This window comes from Cibotium barometz, chromosome 1 (assembly GCF_041138505.1).
Source record: "Cibotium barometz isolate CiBa-2024 chromosome 1, ASM4113850v1, whole genome shotgun sequence".
NCBI lineage: Eukaryota > Viridiplantae > Streptophyta > Polypodiopsida > Cyatheales > Cibotiaceae > Cibotium > Cibotium barometz.
The window spans coordinates 56,200,377-56,219,506 of NC_141046.1; the positions used below are offsets into that span (position 1 = coordinate 56,200,377).

Sequence of the window (19,130 nt, forward strand, 5' to 3'; positions counted from 1 at the left end):
CACAGAGAGAAGAGAAGATGGGGTGGAGAAAGAGAGTATGAGAATTGGAGATGGAGAGGAGGAGAGAAGAGAGAGAGAAGCCTCTCTCTCTCAAATTTTTTTTCCCAACAAGCGGGGGGGGCACGTTGCAGCACAGGGCGAAAAACCGCCACCCCCCAAGAAAGTTTTTTTTAAAAAGGTTTTTTTAAAACCTTAGCTTTAAAAAGTTTTACTTAAAATTTATTTTTTAAAATTAAAAAAAAGAGATTTCTTTTTTATAAAAAGCTTTTCAAAGCTTGAAAAAAAAGCTTCAAGAAAAGGGGGAGAAAATATGAATTTTGAGAGAAAAAAATTCTCTAAAAATATTAGAAATTTTTTCTCTTAAAACCTTTTGGCTTTCCGCATTCTCGGGAAAGCTTTTGGCTTTCCGCATTCTGGAAAATCTTTTGACCTTTCGGATTTCGAAAACTTTTAGATAAAGGTTATTTTAAATTTTTGAAAAATGTGGGGTTGGTGTTTGGCATGTGGTGTGTCCATTCGGGCGCCCGTGACCATTCAAATTCCTCTAAAATATATATATTTTTGACCAAGAAAATTAAAAAATCCATTAAAATTATAAATTTTCATTAGATTTGAGAATTGTCGGGCGGAATTGGAAACTTTGTGACGATGGGATTCTCATGAAAAATAAAAAATATTCTAGAAATTATTTTTAGAAATCATAGAAATTGGTATTCTTAGAAATCATAGAAATTGGTATTTTTTAAATATCAATTATATTTTAGTAAATTTAATTGCTAAAAAATTTCTGAAAAAATATAGGTTTGGAATGCCATAAGATAGGTTTGGTGGAATTCAAAATTATCGTATTTTGAGGCCTTATAAAATTAGGAAAAATTAGAAAAAAATCATGATAATTTTTTTTCTCGAGAATTTAATATTTTCGAGGGTTATTTAATGTTGAAGTATGTTTTCTCATGCCTGACATTAGATAGATGCGGATTATTTGCATATTATTATTATAATTGTACCTCGTATTAGATATTTCTATTTAGATGAATTTCGAACGATATTTTCATGATTTTTTACCATTGTTTAGTCATTCTTTTTGGACATGTTCCTTAATTTTTTTTTATGGCTATAATTTGCATTCAAAGTGTGTTTCACCTTTGACACTTTTCCATGATAATTTATTTTGCACTTGTTTAAGTGTGGTCTATGCTTAATTTCCTAAGCCTAAGACGAATTCTATTATGGGTTAGTTGATCGGTTTTTTTTGTGGATTTTATTGGATGTTTTCCAAGTTTTATATGGACTCATCAAGTTTTACCTAGATCACTTGTGTCTATGGGTTTTTTATTGAGTGTTACACACGTGTTTCACTTGCTTACTTTGGAGTTTTGCTTGAACAACAACATGTTCATATACTCCGGATTGATGAGTTGGCCACCAATTTTAATGCTTCTTTTGGCATGATTAATAACCATTAGATGGCATGCATCGATTGTTATGATCAACTATGGTTTTCATGGATTCGAGGAGCTTCTATGCTTTTATCCATGATTTTATAAGGATCTTTTGATCTTTTGGATAATATCATGTGCTTTGAAGGTAGCATTTGCCTTCGTTTTTGCACTTAATTTTGGAGTATATTGCTTGTACTCTTGTACATATTCCAACTTGGATACCTACTTGCTTATGTATCTAGGTGAATTATTTTTCTACCCCAGCTTTATTGTGTTTATTGGGTAGTCATCATTAAAAAGGCGTCAATAATTCAAAATTCTTTTCTAATGATGTACTGGGAAAGAGGTATTCCTTGATGTGGTCTCAGTTATATAGAGACAGATTTTAGTATGTGAAAGTCTGGGATAAGGCCATCTTATTCCTTTTATACAGGATTTTATTCATTTTTCCTAGACGGCATACTAGGAAGTTTCGAATTAATAAGGTACTTTAGGTGATTTATACAGTCAACCTGATGGTTTACGGATGTACATATGTGACTCATCGAGAGGTTGATGACTCTCTATGTTGATATGGGTAACTCGGGACACCGATAATTCCATGTGCAAATGTGGGTACGTTGGGGCACCAATGAATCCTTGGTTCCTACTGTTATAATGCCATGTTTTCTTACTTTATTCCGAATGGTTTACAACGAGGAAATTACTTTGAGTATGAATTCCTTTGATCATCCGCAGTCTGATGGGCAAATAGAGCGTATGAATCAGATTGTAGAGGATATGCTTCGTGCATATGTCTCTGGAAAAGCATCAAATTGGGAAAAATATCTTCCAATGATGGAATTTGCCTATAACAGTTTTGAACATACGGCTATTTGTTTTAGTCCGTTCATGCTTATGTATGGGTATCAACCCAGGGCACCTATTGATGTCGGTTTTAAGGACATCGAGCTTGATGCATCGAGGGATTTTTTGCGTGATATGCAAGAAATGCTGACCAAAGCTCGGGATTCTATCAGGAGTGCTCAGGATTCTATCAGGAGTGCTCAGAATAGGGCACGGTTCTATGTTGATAGAGGACGCTCAACTTGGTCTTTTGAACCAGGAGCGTTGGTTTATTTAAAAGCCCCTAAAGATTCTCAGACTTTGTCAATGGGAAAATACTCGAATTTATCTCTTAGATATTGTGGTCCATTTCGATTTATACATCGGATTGGCACAGTTGCGTATGAACTTAAACTACCTCCACATGTTAGAGTTCATCCAGTCTTTCATATCAATAGATTGAAAGGGAAACTGGGAGGTGAGGATAAAACAGTTACTCCTCAAGAACTAGTTGAAATCGAAGAATTATCCTATGTTCCACATGAACCTGATAAGGTACTTAAATTCAGGGAAAGGAAACTTTGCAGTTGACTAATCCTTGAGGTTAAAATTAGGTGGAAAGATAGGGAAATAGAGGATTCGACTTGGGAGTCGGTTGAGATTGTTCAGCGTAGTTCTCCTTCTTTTCATTTGCAAGAGTGCAATGTTTTGAGAGAGGGGACGTATGTTATATGCACATTATGTGTGCATATACTAGGAGGCTAACCCACATCAGGCTTGTGAGCATGGGAGCATGGGAACAAGCTTTAGTGGAGCATGGGTTGGGACTAACCTTAAGGGTTAAGGTTAGGGTTAGGCATCCACACGGGAAATGGAGAGTCAAGAGTCACTTGAGGGCCCTCCTATATAATAGGGGTATGGGACACACTCAAGGGAGGCCAAGGCTATGTTATCTTGAGGCTTAGGCTATGGTCTCTTGATGTTATCTTGAGGCTAGGTTATGTTATGTTCTCTTGTGTAGAGGATCGTATCTACTCACCTACCATTTCACACTATAGATACATGCTATTGGATTGGAGTTATACCTCTTGATGGCATGGGACATCAAGGTAAAGGTATGATGTACTTTATTATATTTCATGTGTGCATCCCTTGGGCTTGGGGGTGGTCAAGTGGATTAGTTTATGCCTGATTTATGCATATTTATGCATAACAATTATCTAGAGAGATCTCAGGGTTTTAACACATGTCCAATTTGTACAAACCATGGTTGAGAGTTCCAATAAGCACAATTTGCCTCGCTTGATCTCTATCACGGATAATGCATTTATTATTAGCAAATTCGACATTAAGATCCCCCGTGCTAGAGTGGGCACTGAAAATAGTTTCTTCTTTATATTTGGAACAAAAAGTACATTTTGAAGAGAAAGACCATCACCACTAGCAGTAGCAAGGCAATCTCACTAATACCTTTAACTGGATAAGAGGCATTGTTGGCACAAATAACAGTGTGACCATCTTGCACAAATTCCATATTATTGACCAAATTTCATTGAGAAGTAATGTGCTTTTAGAAGCACCACTATAAGATACCAACTGTCTAAAGCATTATTCACTAATTACCTTACAAATTGCTTGATTCTTTGTTCACGGTAGAGGCTCCCAACCAATCAATTGGTTAAGTATGTTGATGGAACCACTAATTGGGATTGAAGAAAGAGGGAAGCTCCAAAAACTAGTGAATTATTAAATGAATTCACAGTTCTTGGCTTAGGTGGAGTAGAGTAACGATGCATAAACACTATATATTTTTCAACAAGGAGGAGGCTTCTATTTATAGGAAAAATTGAGCTCCTAACCAAACAAACTGATTCTAGAATTTTTCAAATCAGTTTGGTCAATTTTTGACCATTTTTAGGTCAGTTAAGCTAACTTTTTGGAACTAGACTTGAATTAGGAGAGAGGAGAGATGAAATATCTCAATTTTTATGAGTTTAAAACTCATTCAAGCATGTGAAATATGCACCTCCTTTAAAGAACTCCCCTTCCTTACATATGTGTCATAATGGAATCATTTTAATATTGCTCATAGTTTTTTTACTAATAAACCTTGTACATTTTCAACTCTTCATCTTATGTGAAATATGCACCTCCTTTAAAGAACTCCCCTTCCTTACATAGGTGTCATAATGGAATCATTTTAATATTGCTCATAGTTTTTTTACTAATAAACCTTGTACATTTTCAACTCTTCATCTTATGTGAAATATGCACCTCCTTTAAAGAACTCCCCTTCCTTACATATGTGTCATAATGGAATCATTTTAATATTGCTCATAGTTTTTTACTAATAAACCTTGTACATTTTCAACTCTTCATCTTATGTGAGCATTTACTCATTTTTGGATACCCAAAATATCTCATATTTTTAATATTGCTCGAGATAAGAAACAACCATAAGTGAGAAGTCTTTAAGGATAACATTCGCAGAGTCCTATTTCTTTAGTGCTCTGATTGTGTGGGGGGCAGAATTGGTAGAACCTTTATTAGATTCTTTTTTTAATTTAGCCTGCAATTTATAGCACTATTCAAGTGCATGGCCAAGCCTTGTTCTTACTAATCATGAGGAAGTTTAAGCTAAAATAAGTGAGGAGCTTATCAATAACATGCTAAATAGTCATCTATAATTTAGAGAGATTGCATATTTTCTACAAGCTATGTGTTGGAAGCTGAAATAGATTGCTGAGGGAAGCTAAACAAGTAGACCTAGAAAAGATTGCTTAGAATACCATGTAAAATTTTAATGGTGTGGATGAAAAGATACAAGTCCTTAGAATGAAAAATGCACATGACACATCACCAATATGGGTACCAAATTGTTTTTTACATTAATTAATTAAAGAGGGAGAAGGAACCTTAATATGAATGATGCGATAGATAGCAAAGGGAGAAAATGTTAGGAGGCTTTTATTTTTGGGTTTTGACATGTGGTGGTTCGGGAAAAATCGCTTCCCGACTTTAGACATGCATGTAAAGTCATGCTTGTGGGAGAGTAAGAGACGCTACGCCGTTTTTTTTTCTTTTCGAAGGTACAGGAAATTTTAGAAACACCCACACACACCCAGCCTCCGTGAGGTGGAGGCGGCCCCGCTGGGATGAGGGCTGGCGAACCCATCGTACATGCTTATAATCAACCCATCAAGGGTAGGTACCTAACGAGGCCCCCAAGACTTGAACACAAGACCTTGGGAGTAGAGACCAACGCTCTACCAGATGAGCTAGCACTCGTTGGTGACGCTACGCCTGTTGCATGGCCACACTGAAGAAGGAGGTGGAGGTATGTCAGTGAGATGTACCATGTGCTTCAGAGAGAGGGATACAAAAGAGAGAGATGTGTAGTGAGCCGTTGTTTCTGTATTTTTTTAAAAATTCGTGAGAGAGAGATGTGCCGAGAGAGAGGAATGCAGGAATACGATAGAGAGAGTTGTGTAGTGAGCCGTTGTTTTCTATTTTTTTAAAAATTCGTGAGAGAGAGATGTGCCATGCGCTTGAGAGAGAGGGATGTTTTTTTTTGTTTTTTTGAGAGAGAACATGAATATCAGAGAGAGACGTGTAGTGTAGTAAAAAAAAAAACTCGTGAGAGAAATGCGCAGTCGTGATTTGCGCGCCCTAGAGAAAATAGGAATAATAAGAGTGATCTGTTTTTTAAAAAACTCGTGGCCCTACGATCTGTAAAAAAAAAAAAACTAACCATGGCTTTACACTATGGTTAAAACCTTAGTCCTCTATGAATATATTAGTGCACTAATATATTATTAATAGACGAAATTATATATACCAAAAAGCAAATAAAACCTAGGTTTGTATTGCTTGTTAGTCAAGGAAAACGTACAGGGCTGCAACAAGCTAAGGCAAGAGGATGGTGCTCGCCATGCCCGATCTTCAAGCTGCCATCAACGATTTTCTCTTGAAGCTTCAGCGCAGGTGCATTCTTCACTTTGCTTGACCTTGCCTACAAAATTTGCAATTTAATTAATTCCGCAGTACGTGTGTGTGTGTGTGTGTCCGATGCTTGAAACTGTAGTTCTACTCCGAATTGTTATTTTTCCTGTTTTCGTTACTGCGAATTTACGTGGAGTTTTGCTTTTTTGCATTCCATTTTTTGATCAAATTTTGAAATAGTAATATCGAAGGTTAGATGAAGTAGGTTTGAGAAGGTGATAATTATCGTTGGAGATGGTAACGTTAAGGAAGGAGATTGAGTTTATCTTAAGATCGAGACAAAAAGTTAGGGGAGGTTTAGTTCCTAAGAAGAAGGGTGCATTTAAAGATCATAAAGAAGCTTAGTGATGTGGTTTTTAAGCAGGAGTTACTGAGCAACTGGAAGATGCATCTAGTATTTCATTCGAGCATTCTTTTGGAGAACCATTGGCTTTGCTGGATGAGGACGAACCTGAGTTGGTGGATGATGGATTATAGGAGGTGCTACTGAGTTGGTGGATGATGGATTATAGGAGGTGCTAGACTGTGTTGCACCAATACAAAAGGGCTTCTTGTTGGAAGCGGCTAGAGTACCTTCTTAGTTCAAAGGCTATCCAATCCAACAGGTAGTATGATTTAATGAGTATTAGTTCACAGATAAGTCTCGACTGTAGTTGAGAGCTTACTTGGAGGCTATGAAGCCCACAACTGTAATGCAAGTGTGGGAGAGTGTGACACACCTCAGCAAGGTCACAAGAGCAGTGTGATGGGCCTGAGCAGGATGGAACAAGGCGAGGAAACAGCACATAGACCTCGGGCAGCTTGAGTAGGAATGGGGCAGCAGATGGGCAGCCTTGGACAGGAGTAGAGCAGGTTGGGCAGGCAGTAGGGATGTCGTACAGCAGTCGGAGAGGGCTTACCAGTCCCCCATTCACGCATAAATACAGCATTTGGGGTCCTACTTCAGCATCTCATGGTTTGGGTGGTTCAGGATCTCAACCATTAGTAGCGCAAGTCCAAGAGCGATCTTGAAGAGCTTGGAGTGGATCTGTAGCCAACGTGTTCTGCTAAGGGACAGCCGTCTACACTAGATCTAGGGCTGAGATCAAGGAAGATCACTCTGTGATTGTATTTTGTATTTGAATTCATTGTACAGGATGTGCAGGTGAGGGTTAGGTCCTCTCTGTGTGCTTGCATTTTAGTGTGTTTTGGCTCGCTTCTCTCTCTGATTACTCTTGCACAACAGAAGTAGTCCTACGAGGTTCCTTCGATCAGGCTGGATAACAGACATACAGAGATGGTTCCACTGTTGGGATGTGGACACACTAGTGGCTGATCCACCAACAAACTCATGGATCATAGAAGCCTTTCTTTAGAGATGTCTTATATACACATGGGAGCAAGCAGAGCATCTCACCAAATTGCTTTGTTTTACTCACCAGATCTCCCCATCCTTCAAGAGCACATACATAGCGCCAGAGGCATCTCCATATAGCATTATGATTTCCCTGCTCAACGTAGTGAACAATGGCTATTATTTGCATAAGATCTCAAAGGCTATGAAGCAAGACAGGACGTTGATAGTTCCTAGGACGAGTCTCCTTTCACCTAGATTCACTAGACTCAGGGGCAGTTGAGGACAGGCAGCATGCACTGCTGGACTGCAACATCTACACAGATATTAGAGCACAATTTCCTCGGCCCTTCCCCAACTATTGGGCAAGAGATCCCAAGTCATAGGTGTATTCGTGAGGAGGAAATAAACTCTCCCTCTACAAGATACCTTGATTCTACTAAAGCTCTATACACAGGCCTGCCTATGCCTCGGGCAAACATTTTGTCAGCAGGGTAGCCTGGTTCTCTAACACTTTGTCACAAGCCTATCCGTGCCTTGGGCGAAGTGCCAGCTAAGATATCCACCAAACCACCTTGTCCATAGGCCCACTCATCGGCATAGAACGATCCAAACAGGAGAACGCTCCTCCTGTCAGATTTGCAGAATCTCAAACTCCGTGGGCTATGCCCAACCTTCGGGAGATGCTAGGGGTCTTGTCGTGTGATGGTGAAGACAAGCTCCTCCCAGGCTGCAAGCTTTGCATCAGAAACGATGTAAGAGGCCTTCAAGGCTTGTCTAACCAAAGATCTCCTAAACACATTCCAAAACAAGATTAGAGAAAACCAAATAAAAGGGGAGCAGGCAAGCTCACCACCCAACCATAGGATCAATACTTCGATCCACCCTTGAGCTAGGGGCTAAGGTTCCACTCCACAGATACATGCACGTCAGCACTGGCCTCCCATACCACCAGTGCCTTCCCCCACAGGGGCCCTTGAGAAGACTATTTGTGATCTGCCATGTCCACGGCAGGAGTAGAAACTCTGGTCCAAGCACAGACCCATCAGTAGTGCACTGCACGAGTGACAACACAATAATAAGGTATCACTTATATAGTAATAATTGCCGGTATAAAAAGCTAACCTACTATAGATAGCTAGTAGCCTAGTTTTATTAATTTTGAACCTTAGCCCTTTGCATGTGCCTGCTATCTCCTAATCCCAGGGTCCCTAAACCTTGCTAGATTAGGGTTGCTTATCCAAGGATTAGCTCCAGGTACATAACATACTTCCCCTCCTTAGACATTTCCACTTTTTGAAACAAAATATGTCTAAGCAAGAAAACCATGCTGTAAAGTAGTAACTGTCTCCCAAGTCGAGTCCTATCTTTCCACTTAATTTTATACTCAGGGATCGCCTTTCCGTGAAATCAATCACCGTTTTTGGTTCATGTGGGACATAGGACAAGTCCTCAAGCCCAACAAGCTCTTGAGGAGTCACAATGCTATCCTTAGCTCCTAGTCTTTTAGTCTAATGACATGAAAGATTGGATGAACTTTCACATTCCAAGGCAGTTCTAGCTTACAGGCTACTTCTCCGATCTTTTTAAGGATTTGGAAAGGTCCTCGGTATCTAGGGGATAGCTTCCCAACCTTCCCCGTTCGTAATGGCATTGCCTTTGATAACTCCCTCAGCAAACGCTGTCTATCATCATATAGTTGTGCTCTATCCTTAGCTCCCAGCATTGCCTTTGATAACTCCCTCGGCAAATGTTGTCTATCAGCATAAAACCGTGCTCGCCTTTGATAACTCCCTCTGCATGCAAACGCTGTCTATCAGCATAAAACCGTGCTCTCCTTTGATAACTTCCTTTGCAAACGCTGTCTATCAGCATAAAACCTTGCTCTATCCCTAGCTCCTAGTCTTTTAGTCTACTGACATGAAAGATTGGATGAGCTTTCACATTTCAAGGCAGTTCTAGCTTATAGGCTACTTCTCCAATCTTTTTAGGGATCCGGAAAGGTCCTAGGTATCTAGGGGATAGCTTCCCAACCTTCCCCGTCCGTAATGTCTCTGAACTCTTGGGTATTCACAAATACACTAGCATTGCCTTTGATAACTCCCTCGGCAAAAGCTGTCTATTAGCATAAAACCGTGCTCTATCCAGAGAACTTCTGATAGATTTCTAGCTCTGGTCATTATCTCGTGCATATGTGCCAAGAAATCCCTAGCTGCATCATTTTGAATATCCTTAAGTTCCATAGCTACCAGAGATCTAGGTTGGTATCCGTACATCAGCATAAATGGGCTGTAACCAGTGGCCGCATGCTTAGCATTATTATGGGCAAACTCAACCATCGAGATGTACTTCTCCTAGTTTGATGATGTCTTGGAGATGTATGCATGAAGCATATCTTCCAAAACATGATTCACCCTCTCTGTCCGCCCGTCGGACTAAGGATGACTAGAGGAACTCAAGCTCAGCTTGGTCTCCAATTTTGGAAGACTAGCTGTTAGAAGTGTCCAGTAAACTTTCGGGTCCCCATCACTCTCTTTGTCACAAGGTAAACCATACAACTTGAGAAGCTCCTCAACAAATTGTTGTGCCAATTCAGGAGCCATTATTGAATAAATCTTGCCATCTTTGTCAATTTGTATACCACCACCCAAATGGCATTATACCCTCTGCGAGTGCGTGGTAAACTGATGGTAAAATCCGTGGAAATACTCTCCCATTTACTATAAGGTATCTCCAGAGGATGTAATAGTCCTGCATCCCTAGGTGCTCAGCCTTGTTGATCTAAAACTGATGACACTTTACCACATAGTCCTGGACTTATGCCCTCACATTAGGCCAGTTAAACATACATTTTACCAAATCATAGGTTTGTTGTACCTTGGGATGACCTGCTCTTGGAGCTTCGTGACAGTCATGAAGGCTCCGCCTAATCTCAATACTCTCTGGTACGCAAATCCTATCATTTCGGAACAACAATCCGTTCCGAAGAAGATACTAACCTCAAGACACCTTGACAAGTTTTAATGATCCCTGAGCTCTGGTTTGTAATAATGGAGCTTCTTGCTTGGAAAAATGGACCAACATATCTATCATTCTCACATAACCCTCTCAAGGAATCATAAAGGTCAGCCTAAATCTTGGTGAAACTCACAAGATTCACCTCCCTATTCTGACTCAATGCATCTACAACCCTATTCAAGCTACCCTTTGGTTATTGAATCTCCATGTCAAAATTCTGCATCAGCTCTGCCCACTGTGCCCCCTCAACTCAGGTATCACAAAAATGCTCGATCAACTCATGGTCGTCAAAACAACAAATTTGGATCCATACAAGTAATGTCTCCAAATTTTCGATGCGTGACTAACCACATATAACTCCTTCGCTTGAGTATGCCATCTAACCTGGGTGTCATCAAGGTTCTTGCTTTCAAAATCCACAGGTCAGCCCACTTGGAATAAGGCAGCCCTTGTCGCATAATCATTGGCATCAGTCTCAACCACGAATGGTTTGCAAGGATCCGGTATGGCTAAAATTGGTGCATCTCTCACCATAAGCTTGATCCTTTTAAAAATGTGATCAAGTCTCTCATTCCAGCTATAGTAGGAGCATCGGACTTTCGTCCACGTCCTTTGAGGAGGTTAGAAAGGGGAATAGTTGTGTCAAAATACTCCCTCACTGACTTCCTAAAAAAGACAGTGAACAAATGAACCTGTTCGACAGTCTGAGGTACTGACCAATCTAAAACCTTTTGTATCTGCTCAAGATCCATGCTCAACCCATTTGTGGAAATCGGATGGCCTAGGTATGTGATTTCTTTACAAAAAGAATTCACACTTAGAGATTTTTGCATACAGTTGTTCTCATGCCTTAGAATCCCCAAGACCAATCAAGGTGCTGTACATGCTCCTCCAAAGAACCGCTAGATATCAAAATATCGTCTAAGAATACCACAAGTTTCCCAAACAATCTCGCAAGAGATTGTTCATCATCTGTTGAAAAGTAGGAGTATTCGTGAGCCCAAAAGGTAATACTAGAAACTCGCAATGACCATATCTGGTTCGAAAACCCATTTTAAAGACATCTTCCGCGACTATCTTGATCTGGTGATAACGAGTTTGAAGATCAATCTCCGTAAAATACTTGGCTCCCTGGAGCCTATCTATCAGATTGTCCCCTCTAGGAAGGGGATATCTGCCTCATATTCACATATTACACATACAAATGAGCTCATGTTGTGCACTATTTGAGAATTATCGATAATATAGTATATGTATTAGGTCAGAAGTAGCATACATATTGTATTTCTTATGTTAGAAGATTACGCTTAGATGGTTGGCATATTGTACACAACGTTTTTAGTGTACTTAACTATTGTGGAAATGAGGTGAGATGGTGATTTCGTTCCAAGATTGGTTAGTGTGGACAAATATGTAGTATTTCAATTTTCAAGGGGAGGGGGTGATACATGTACTCATGCGTTGAGAATGTGTCATATGAACCTTTAACATTTTGGGGACTGTCAGGCAACCATCATCAACAAGAATCTTTGCAGCATTTGTTTTGGAGCTGTCCTTCCCTTTCAGTTACATGGTATTTCTATTCAGGGTCAGAGAGCTCCGCAAACTCCTTTGTCAAGCAGCCCACTTGTTGGCCAGGCTTCATAGCTTCCCTGATGCTTGCTAGTTTACAATCTTGTTTACTTGGGAGATCTTGTGCCTATGTTTTAGACTGTGTACTTTCTTTTTAGTTCTCCAGTTGGGAGATCATTTACTTGGAGATCTTGTGCCTGTGTTTGACTGTACTTTCTTTTTAGTTCTGCCAGCTGGGAGATCATAAGTAGCCTTACACTAATGGTAGAGCCAAAATTTCTCTTGTGGTATTAGTTCTTGGAACTATGATTAGGTGTATGGAGGGTGACATGGTGTTCTTTTGAAGGGATCAGACAAGTTGAGGGGTCATTGGATTCGGCAAGGTTAACAGTACTTCTACTTCGACAAGTGGTTTCTCAACAGCGTACTCCTCATTCTGGCCAAGCCTCAACTCTCATTGCAGCAGTGAAGTCTGTTGGTATCCGCCTGATAGCCGCTAATCCAATTGGTTAGTGTTCAAGACATAATTATTTGAATATTTGTTTTCACTGCATACTTTGTTGTTTATAATATTGTATAGGCAGCAACATTGCTTCTTCAACTGTGCTAGCAAGTTTGTTTTTGTCTGTGGCTCAAGCCTCTAAAACTGCTAGGCCTGAGCTCCTTCAACATGCAACTCTTTAGAGAAGATGAAAGGTGTGTGAGACAGGGCGATCAAGAAAAAGAACAATCTGAAAATAAATAAGTTTAATGTTTCAGCCTTCTTATCATTATACTAGCTCGTCCACACACACACACACATTCTTGCCTGTACCCCTTTGGTCCCCTGTGTATACACACCACTGAGCCCCTAGCCAGCTTGGCTTGGCCCAAGGTTCTAGCCTCCATTTGGCAGCTTGCCTCATACTAGCTACCACACCTGCTGCTTTGGAAGTGTTGACGCGTATTCTAATGCCACCATGTAAATTTCTTGGGCCTTCTTGACCTTTCAAGCCTTCAAGACTTACTTGTGTACACTCTTAGGCCTTTTGACTGAAGTGATCCAACGCAAGGGCTGTCTGGCCATGGCTTAGAAGTTCTAGCTCTCTTGAGCTGTAGGAACATGTAACTCAACATTTCCTTTGTGGTCAAAGATGACAAATCAATGCAGAATTGATTTCTTACCCTTTTTTCAATACAAAACTGAGCCAGCACTGACCACATACAAGAGTTTTCTTAGTTCCTTGGCATGGTTGCCCTTGAACTGTCAATTTGGGTTCCTTGGACAACTTGTCCCATGTGCTATACTGTTGGGTGTTGGACTCACACACACACACACACACAAACCTGCACATTAGGGTTAGGTGCAGGGTAGAGAAGCTCACACACAGAAATGAGAGAGAGAGAGAGAGAGAGAGAGAGAGAGAGAGAGCCAAAAGTGTGGTATCCACAAAATGCAAGTCAACCCTTGCATGTGTGCCACATCCATATAATATAGAAGTACAAAATATTATATGTTAGAGTGTCCTTTCACACTTGATGTCCAAGGGGAAAAACCACATGGGAAAAAGTGCCCTTGGTTAAGCCCTGTTCACACATAGCACTACCATAAGTGAGCATATGCCTACAAATCCCCCGTGTAGTGGAAGTGTGAACCTGTACAAGGTAGCAGATCACTCTCTGTATGAGAGTAAGCCCAAAGCTTTGCGGAAAGCTTCAAACTTTTCTCGAGGTAAAGCCTTTGTTCGTGTGTAGGGCAATAAGATAAACTGATCTCCCCTGCATGTAGCCGCTCTCTGACATAGTGATAATGAATCTCTATGTGCTTGGTACATGCATGAAATACTGGATTTCGTGCCACGGCCATAGCACTCTGGCTATCAGTGAGAATGGTGGTGGGTGTTTGCTGACAGTCACGAAGATCAGCCAATAGTCTCCTCAACCATACACAATCTACTGCAGCTGTAAAGACTGCCCTGTACTCAGCCTCACAAGTAGATGTAGCAACAGTGGGTTGCTTTTTACTCAACCAAGATATGCATGAACTGCCAAGAAAAAAACAATTCCCACTGGTGGATTGCCTGGTATCATAATCTCCAGCCCAATCTGAATCACTGTATGCATAAAGCTGCAAGCTGCCCCCCTTGGGATAGAACAAACCAAGATCTAGGGTACCCTTAAGATAACGAAAAATGCGTTTGACTGCTTGCCAATGCTTTGTGCCTGGGCTGTGCATGAATTTGCTCAACAAAGACACGCCAAAAGATATGTCTGGCCTCGTGTTACACAAGTAAATGAGGCATCCCACTGCCTGGCTGTAAATGCCGGCCTCAAAAGGCTCTCCAATATCTTGCATAGTAAGCCGTACACCTGGTTCTACAAGAGTAGAAATGGGCTTACATTCATCCATGTGAAACCTTTTTAGCAAATTTTTTATGTACTTAGTTTGCTGCATAACAATGCCATCATCTGTATGTATAAACTGTATGCCGAGATAGTAGTGTAAAGGCCCCAAATCTGACATATCAAATTCAGCTTTCAAATCAGCTTTGAAATCTGAAATTTGTGCTTTGCTTGTACCTGTAATGAGCATGTCATCTACATACAAGATGACTATGGGAATATCGGCATCGGTTTTCTTCACATACAATGTGCTTTCAGCTGGACTATTCTCATAACCTTGGCTGGTTAGATGAGCATGTATCTTATCATACCAAGCTCTTGGAGCTTGCTTTAACCCATACAATGCTTTGTGCAACCTGCATACTTTATGTTCCTCACCAGGAACTACAAAACCAATGGGCTGATTTACATATACTTCCTCCTGTAAATCCCCATTTAAGAATGCAATTTTGATGTCCAATTGATGCACTTTCCATCCTTTATGTGCAGCCAATGCAATCACAGATCTAATCGTGGTCATTCTCGAAGTAGGAGCAAAAGTCTCTTCATAATCTATTCCCTTTTTCTGGGAGTAGCCTTTAGCCACAAGTCTTGCTTTGTACCTGTCAATAGTACCATCAGACTTTCTTTTGACTTTGTACACCCACTTTGTTCCAATTACATGCTTGCCTTTAGGCAATTCCACAAGATCCCATGTATTGTTCTTCATTATAGAAGAAATTTCAGCTTGCATAGCTTGCAACCAATGCTCATTCTCATGTGCTTCTTCATAAGAAGAAGGCTCTTCTGAATCAAAGAGACCACCCATTGCGAATGCAGACTCCCCACGATGTACATTCAAAGCATGGCTGGAACTAGTCCTTGTTCTACCTGTGAGTGGTGCTGCAAGTTTGCTTTCTTGCAAAGTTTTCAGCAACCAGCTTGGCACTGACTTGGCTGTGTCTATGGCTGTTTGCTCTTCCCTGACAAGATCTTCCACTTCTTCCACAGAAGGGGGCTGAATGGCTGGCTGTTCCACATGTTCTACATGTGGATTTTCTTGTGCAGGGGCTGGCTGATCTGAATCCCCCCTAATTGCAATGGGTAAAAGTCCATCAAACATGTCCTGTATGCCTGTATCATTGCTTTTATACAAGCTGTACATGGGCTGTTCTGAATTTTCAGCAAATACCACATCTCTACTGACAAAAATCCTTCGTGTAGCTGGATTATAAAGACGGTATCCTTTGCTCTCATTGCTGTAGCCCACAAAAATGCATTTGATTGCTTTGTCATCTAGCTTTGTTCGGAGTTGTTCTAGCACATGTGCATATGCCAAACACCCAAATGTACGCATATAATCCACTGTTGGCTTTCGGCTATACCAAGCCTCAAATGGTGTTATGGTTTTCAAAGCTTTTGTTGGACACCTGTTCAACACATGAGTTGCACACATTATAGCTTCCATAATACACATTCACACCCATTCGGCATCATCTAATGGGGATGAAAGTTTGCGAGTAGGAGGAGAGAAGACCTATAGACCTGTGTAAAAAATTTCAATCGCATCGGGTGTGATGTACTACCTAAACCTACTCTTTTTTGCATAGGAAACCCCTTGGGCACTATGCAAAAAAAGAGTGGGTGGCAACACATCCTAACACACATTTGACATGGGGATGAAAATTTTACAATAAGGGGAGAATAGCCCCATGGAATCACTTGTAAAGTTTCACCTCCATCAAATGCTAGATGTGTGTGATGTCCTATCTAAACCTGCTCTTTTTTGCATATGAGATCCCTTGGGCCACTTGCAAAAAAGAGTGGGTGGAAACACACTATTACATGAAACTTTACAAGTGGGGGGAGAGAATCCTCAAGGACCCCCACTTATAAAGTTTCACCCCCATCGGATGCTAGATGGGTGTGATGTCCTACCCAAACCCGCTCTTTTTTGCATAGGGGACCCCTTAGGCACTATGAAAAAAAAGAGTGGGTGGCAACCCACTATTAAACCCATTCGACTTGATGGGGATGCAACTTTGCAAACAAGTGGGGGAAGAGTAGCTCCATGGACCCACTTGTAAAATTTCATGTGGGGAAAGAGTAGCCCCATGGACCCACTTGTAAAGTTTCAGTCCCATTGGGATGATGGATGGGTATGTCCTACCCAAACGCATTCTTTTTTGCATAGGAACACGTTAGGCACTATATAGAAAAGATCAGGTGGAAAACATACCATCACACCCATCCGTCATGCTTGATAGGGATGAAACTTTGCAAGTGTAGGGAGGATAACCCCATGGACTGGAGCTGGAGCGCACTAATATGCAGATGGGGGTTGGAGGGAGTCAACAGGGTGCTGGCAGGTGTCGGGCCAATCATAGGCAGGCCCAGGTGCATGTGTCGGGCCCCAGCCAGAGGCGGGGGAACAGCAGACGGAAGCGAGCACGGCGCTGGACTTGGCAAGTTGAATAGTCGGGAGCCGGTAATGGTAGGTGCTGGAGTCGCTGGCGGCGAACAAAGGCGACGAGGAAGGCGTGGGCTAGCACGCAGGTCGGAGCAGGATGGCGGGGGCCTGGAGTCGTTGGCGGGAGGAGAGACGGTCTGAACAGAGGAGCGACGGCCTGAACGGAGGGGTGAGGGCCGGAACGGAGGGGCGCCTCTGGTGGCGCCGGAACGGGACCGTGACGGCCGGACAAGAGTGCCGTCGGATGGACAGAGTGGGCATTGGAGGCGGTGCCGCCCGCGAGGCTGGGCGGAGGTTGTGGGCTGCCCACTAGTGCCGCCCGTCTCTCTGGTGGCCAGACGGCGGAGCAGTGACGGAATCCGACGGACGGAAAAATGCAGGCGACGGAAATTCGCAGCCTATCGACGGAATTTCGCAGGATTTCATCCAGCTGCAGATTTCCAGGGCCAGCTCCCAGCTTCCAGCTCTGATACCAAATGTTGGGTGTTGGACTCACACACACACACTCACACACACAAACCTTCCCATTAGGGTTAGGTGCAGGGTAAGAGAAGCTCACACACAGAAATGAGAGAGAGAGAGAGAGAGAGAGAGAGAGAGAGAGAGAGAGAGAGCCAAAAGTGTGGTATCCACAAAATGCAAGTCAACCCTTGCATGTGTGCCACATCCATATAATATAGAAGTACAAAATATTATATGTTAGAGTGTCCTTTCACACTTGATATCCAAGGGGAAAAACCACATGGGAAAAAGTGCCCTTGGTTAAGCCCTGTTCACACATAGCACTACCATAAGTGAGCATATGCCTACAAAGCCTGCTAGATTTGCTTGATCTTTGACATATAGATATGGAAACTTATAAACTTTCAGTGCCTTGAGCTACTTGCTCCTTGAACCATAACTTAATCCACTTGATCGTTGGCAAATTCCTAAAACTCAAAACAACATAGACTCTAGACTTTACTAGATTGAAGTGTAATCTATTAAATTGTTGCCATTGATTGATTGCATTCTTCACCCCTTTCAACGAAGGTTGGTAATATACAATTCAAAGTGATCTCCACTAAACCCAACACACACACACCCTGCCCCCCGCCCCCCCCCAAAAAAAAAACAAAAAAAATTAAAAATAAAATAAATAATCCTTCTATCTGTAAAAAAAGTTGTCCACTCAATTGTAGACTACAACCCTCTCAAGAGGTAATGAATCTGGCTGCCCTCAAAGGGAGGCTACATTGGAAGGGGCAGAGGAAAGCAAGCCTCGGGAGTGATTGGACACTGCATGTGCCACGTGGTAGTGCCACATGGCAGTGATGATGTGGTGACGATGTCATGTGGCAGCAGGTCATGGACATGGCCGACAACAGTAAAACAAACTGACTAGTAGCGTTGGTGCATATATATAGGTGGGTAGCCAATTTGTCATAATCATCTGCATTTGCTTAGTGCTAGTCTTAGCAGAACGTTTCTCTACACACAAGCTAGCGAGGAGGTGTTTAGCAGGTCACTTGGGCTGTGTGCTGACATTTTTCACTCTCAACTTGTCTCTTGCCCAGAGAATGGAGTTGTAATCGTCCTTTTCTTGTATGTATTACTATAGTTTTAGGGTGCTTGTGTGTGCTGTGTGATTCTGCTGCACTCTTCTCTATTTCTCTTGCACGTAGAGACCAATGTTCTACACAGCTTTCCCCATTGGCTTGATTAATTAGCCATAAATCAAGAGAGCTTCATGCATGCTCCTAGATCGCGAAATTTTTTGGCTCTGATACCAAATGTAAAGCCTCCAAATTGCTAGGACTGAGCTCCTTCAACACGCAACTCTCTTGGAGAAGATGAAAGCTTCAACCAGAGCATGCGCAAATTGTGAGAGAAAGAGAGACCAAGAAAAGGAATAAAGTGAAAATACACTTGCATGGCATAATTTTAGTAATCCACCCCTCCTATTAATATACCATTAGATCCTGGGCGCCCATGTTTGAACCGTCTCATCCACACACTTGCTCGTATCCCTTTGGTTGACACACACCACTGAGTCCCTAGCCGGCTTGGCCTGGCCCAAGGTTCTAGCCTTCCTTTGGCAGCTTGTCTTGGACTAGCTACCATA

The 19,130-nt window shown here is 41.7% G+C and overlaps 1 protein-coding gene across 1 annotated transcript in view; it reads left to right on the forward strand.

Moving 5' to 3' along the window:
* Positions 1 to 6,029: 6,029 nt before the first annotated feature.
* The window catches only part of LOC147642204 (NagB/RpiA/CoA transferase-like superfamily protein), a 39,824-nt gene continuing 26,723 nt past the window's right edge, over positions 6,030 to 19,130 (forward strand). Inside the window, exons 1-2 of the mRNA XM_086803714.1 lie at positions 6,030 to 6,254; positions 12,549 to 12,703. Of these exons, the coding sequence (XP_086659840.1) occupies positions 6,190 to 6,254; positions 12,549 to 12,703 (220 nt within the window). The 5' untranslated portion in view covers positions 6,030 to 6,189. The remainder of the gene's footprint in view (positions 6,255 to 12,548; positions 12,704 to 19,130) is intronic.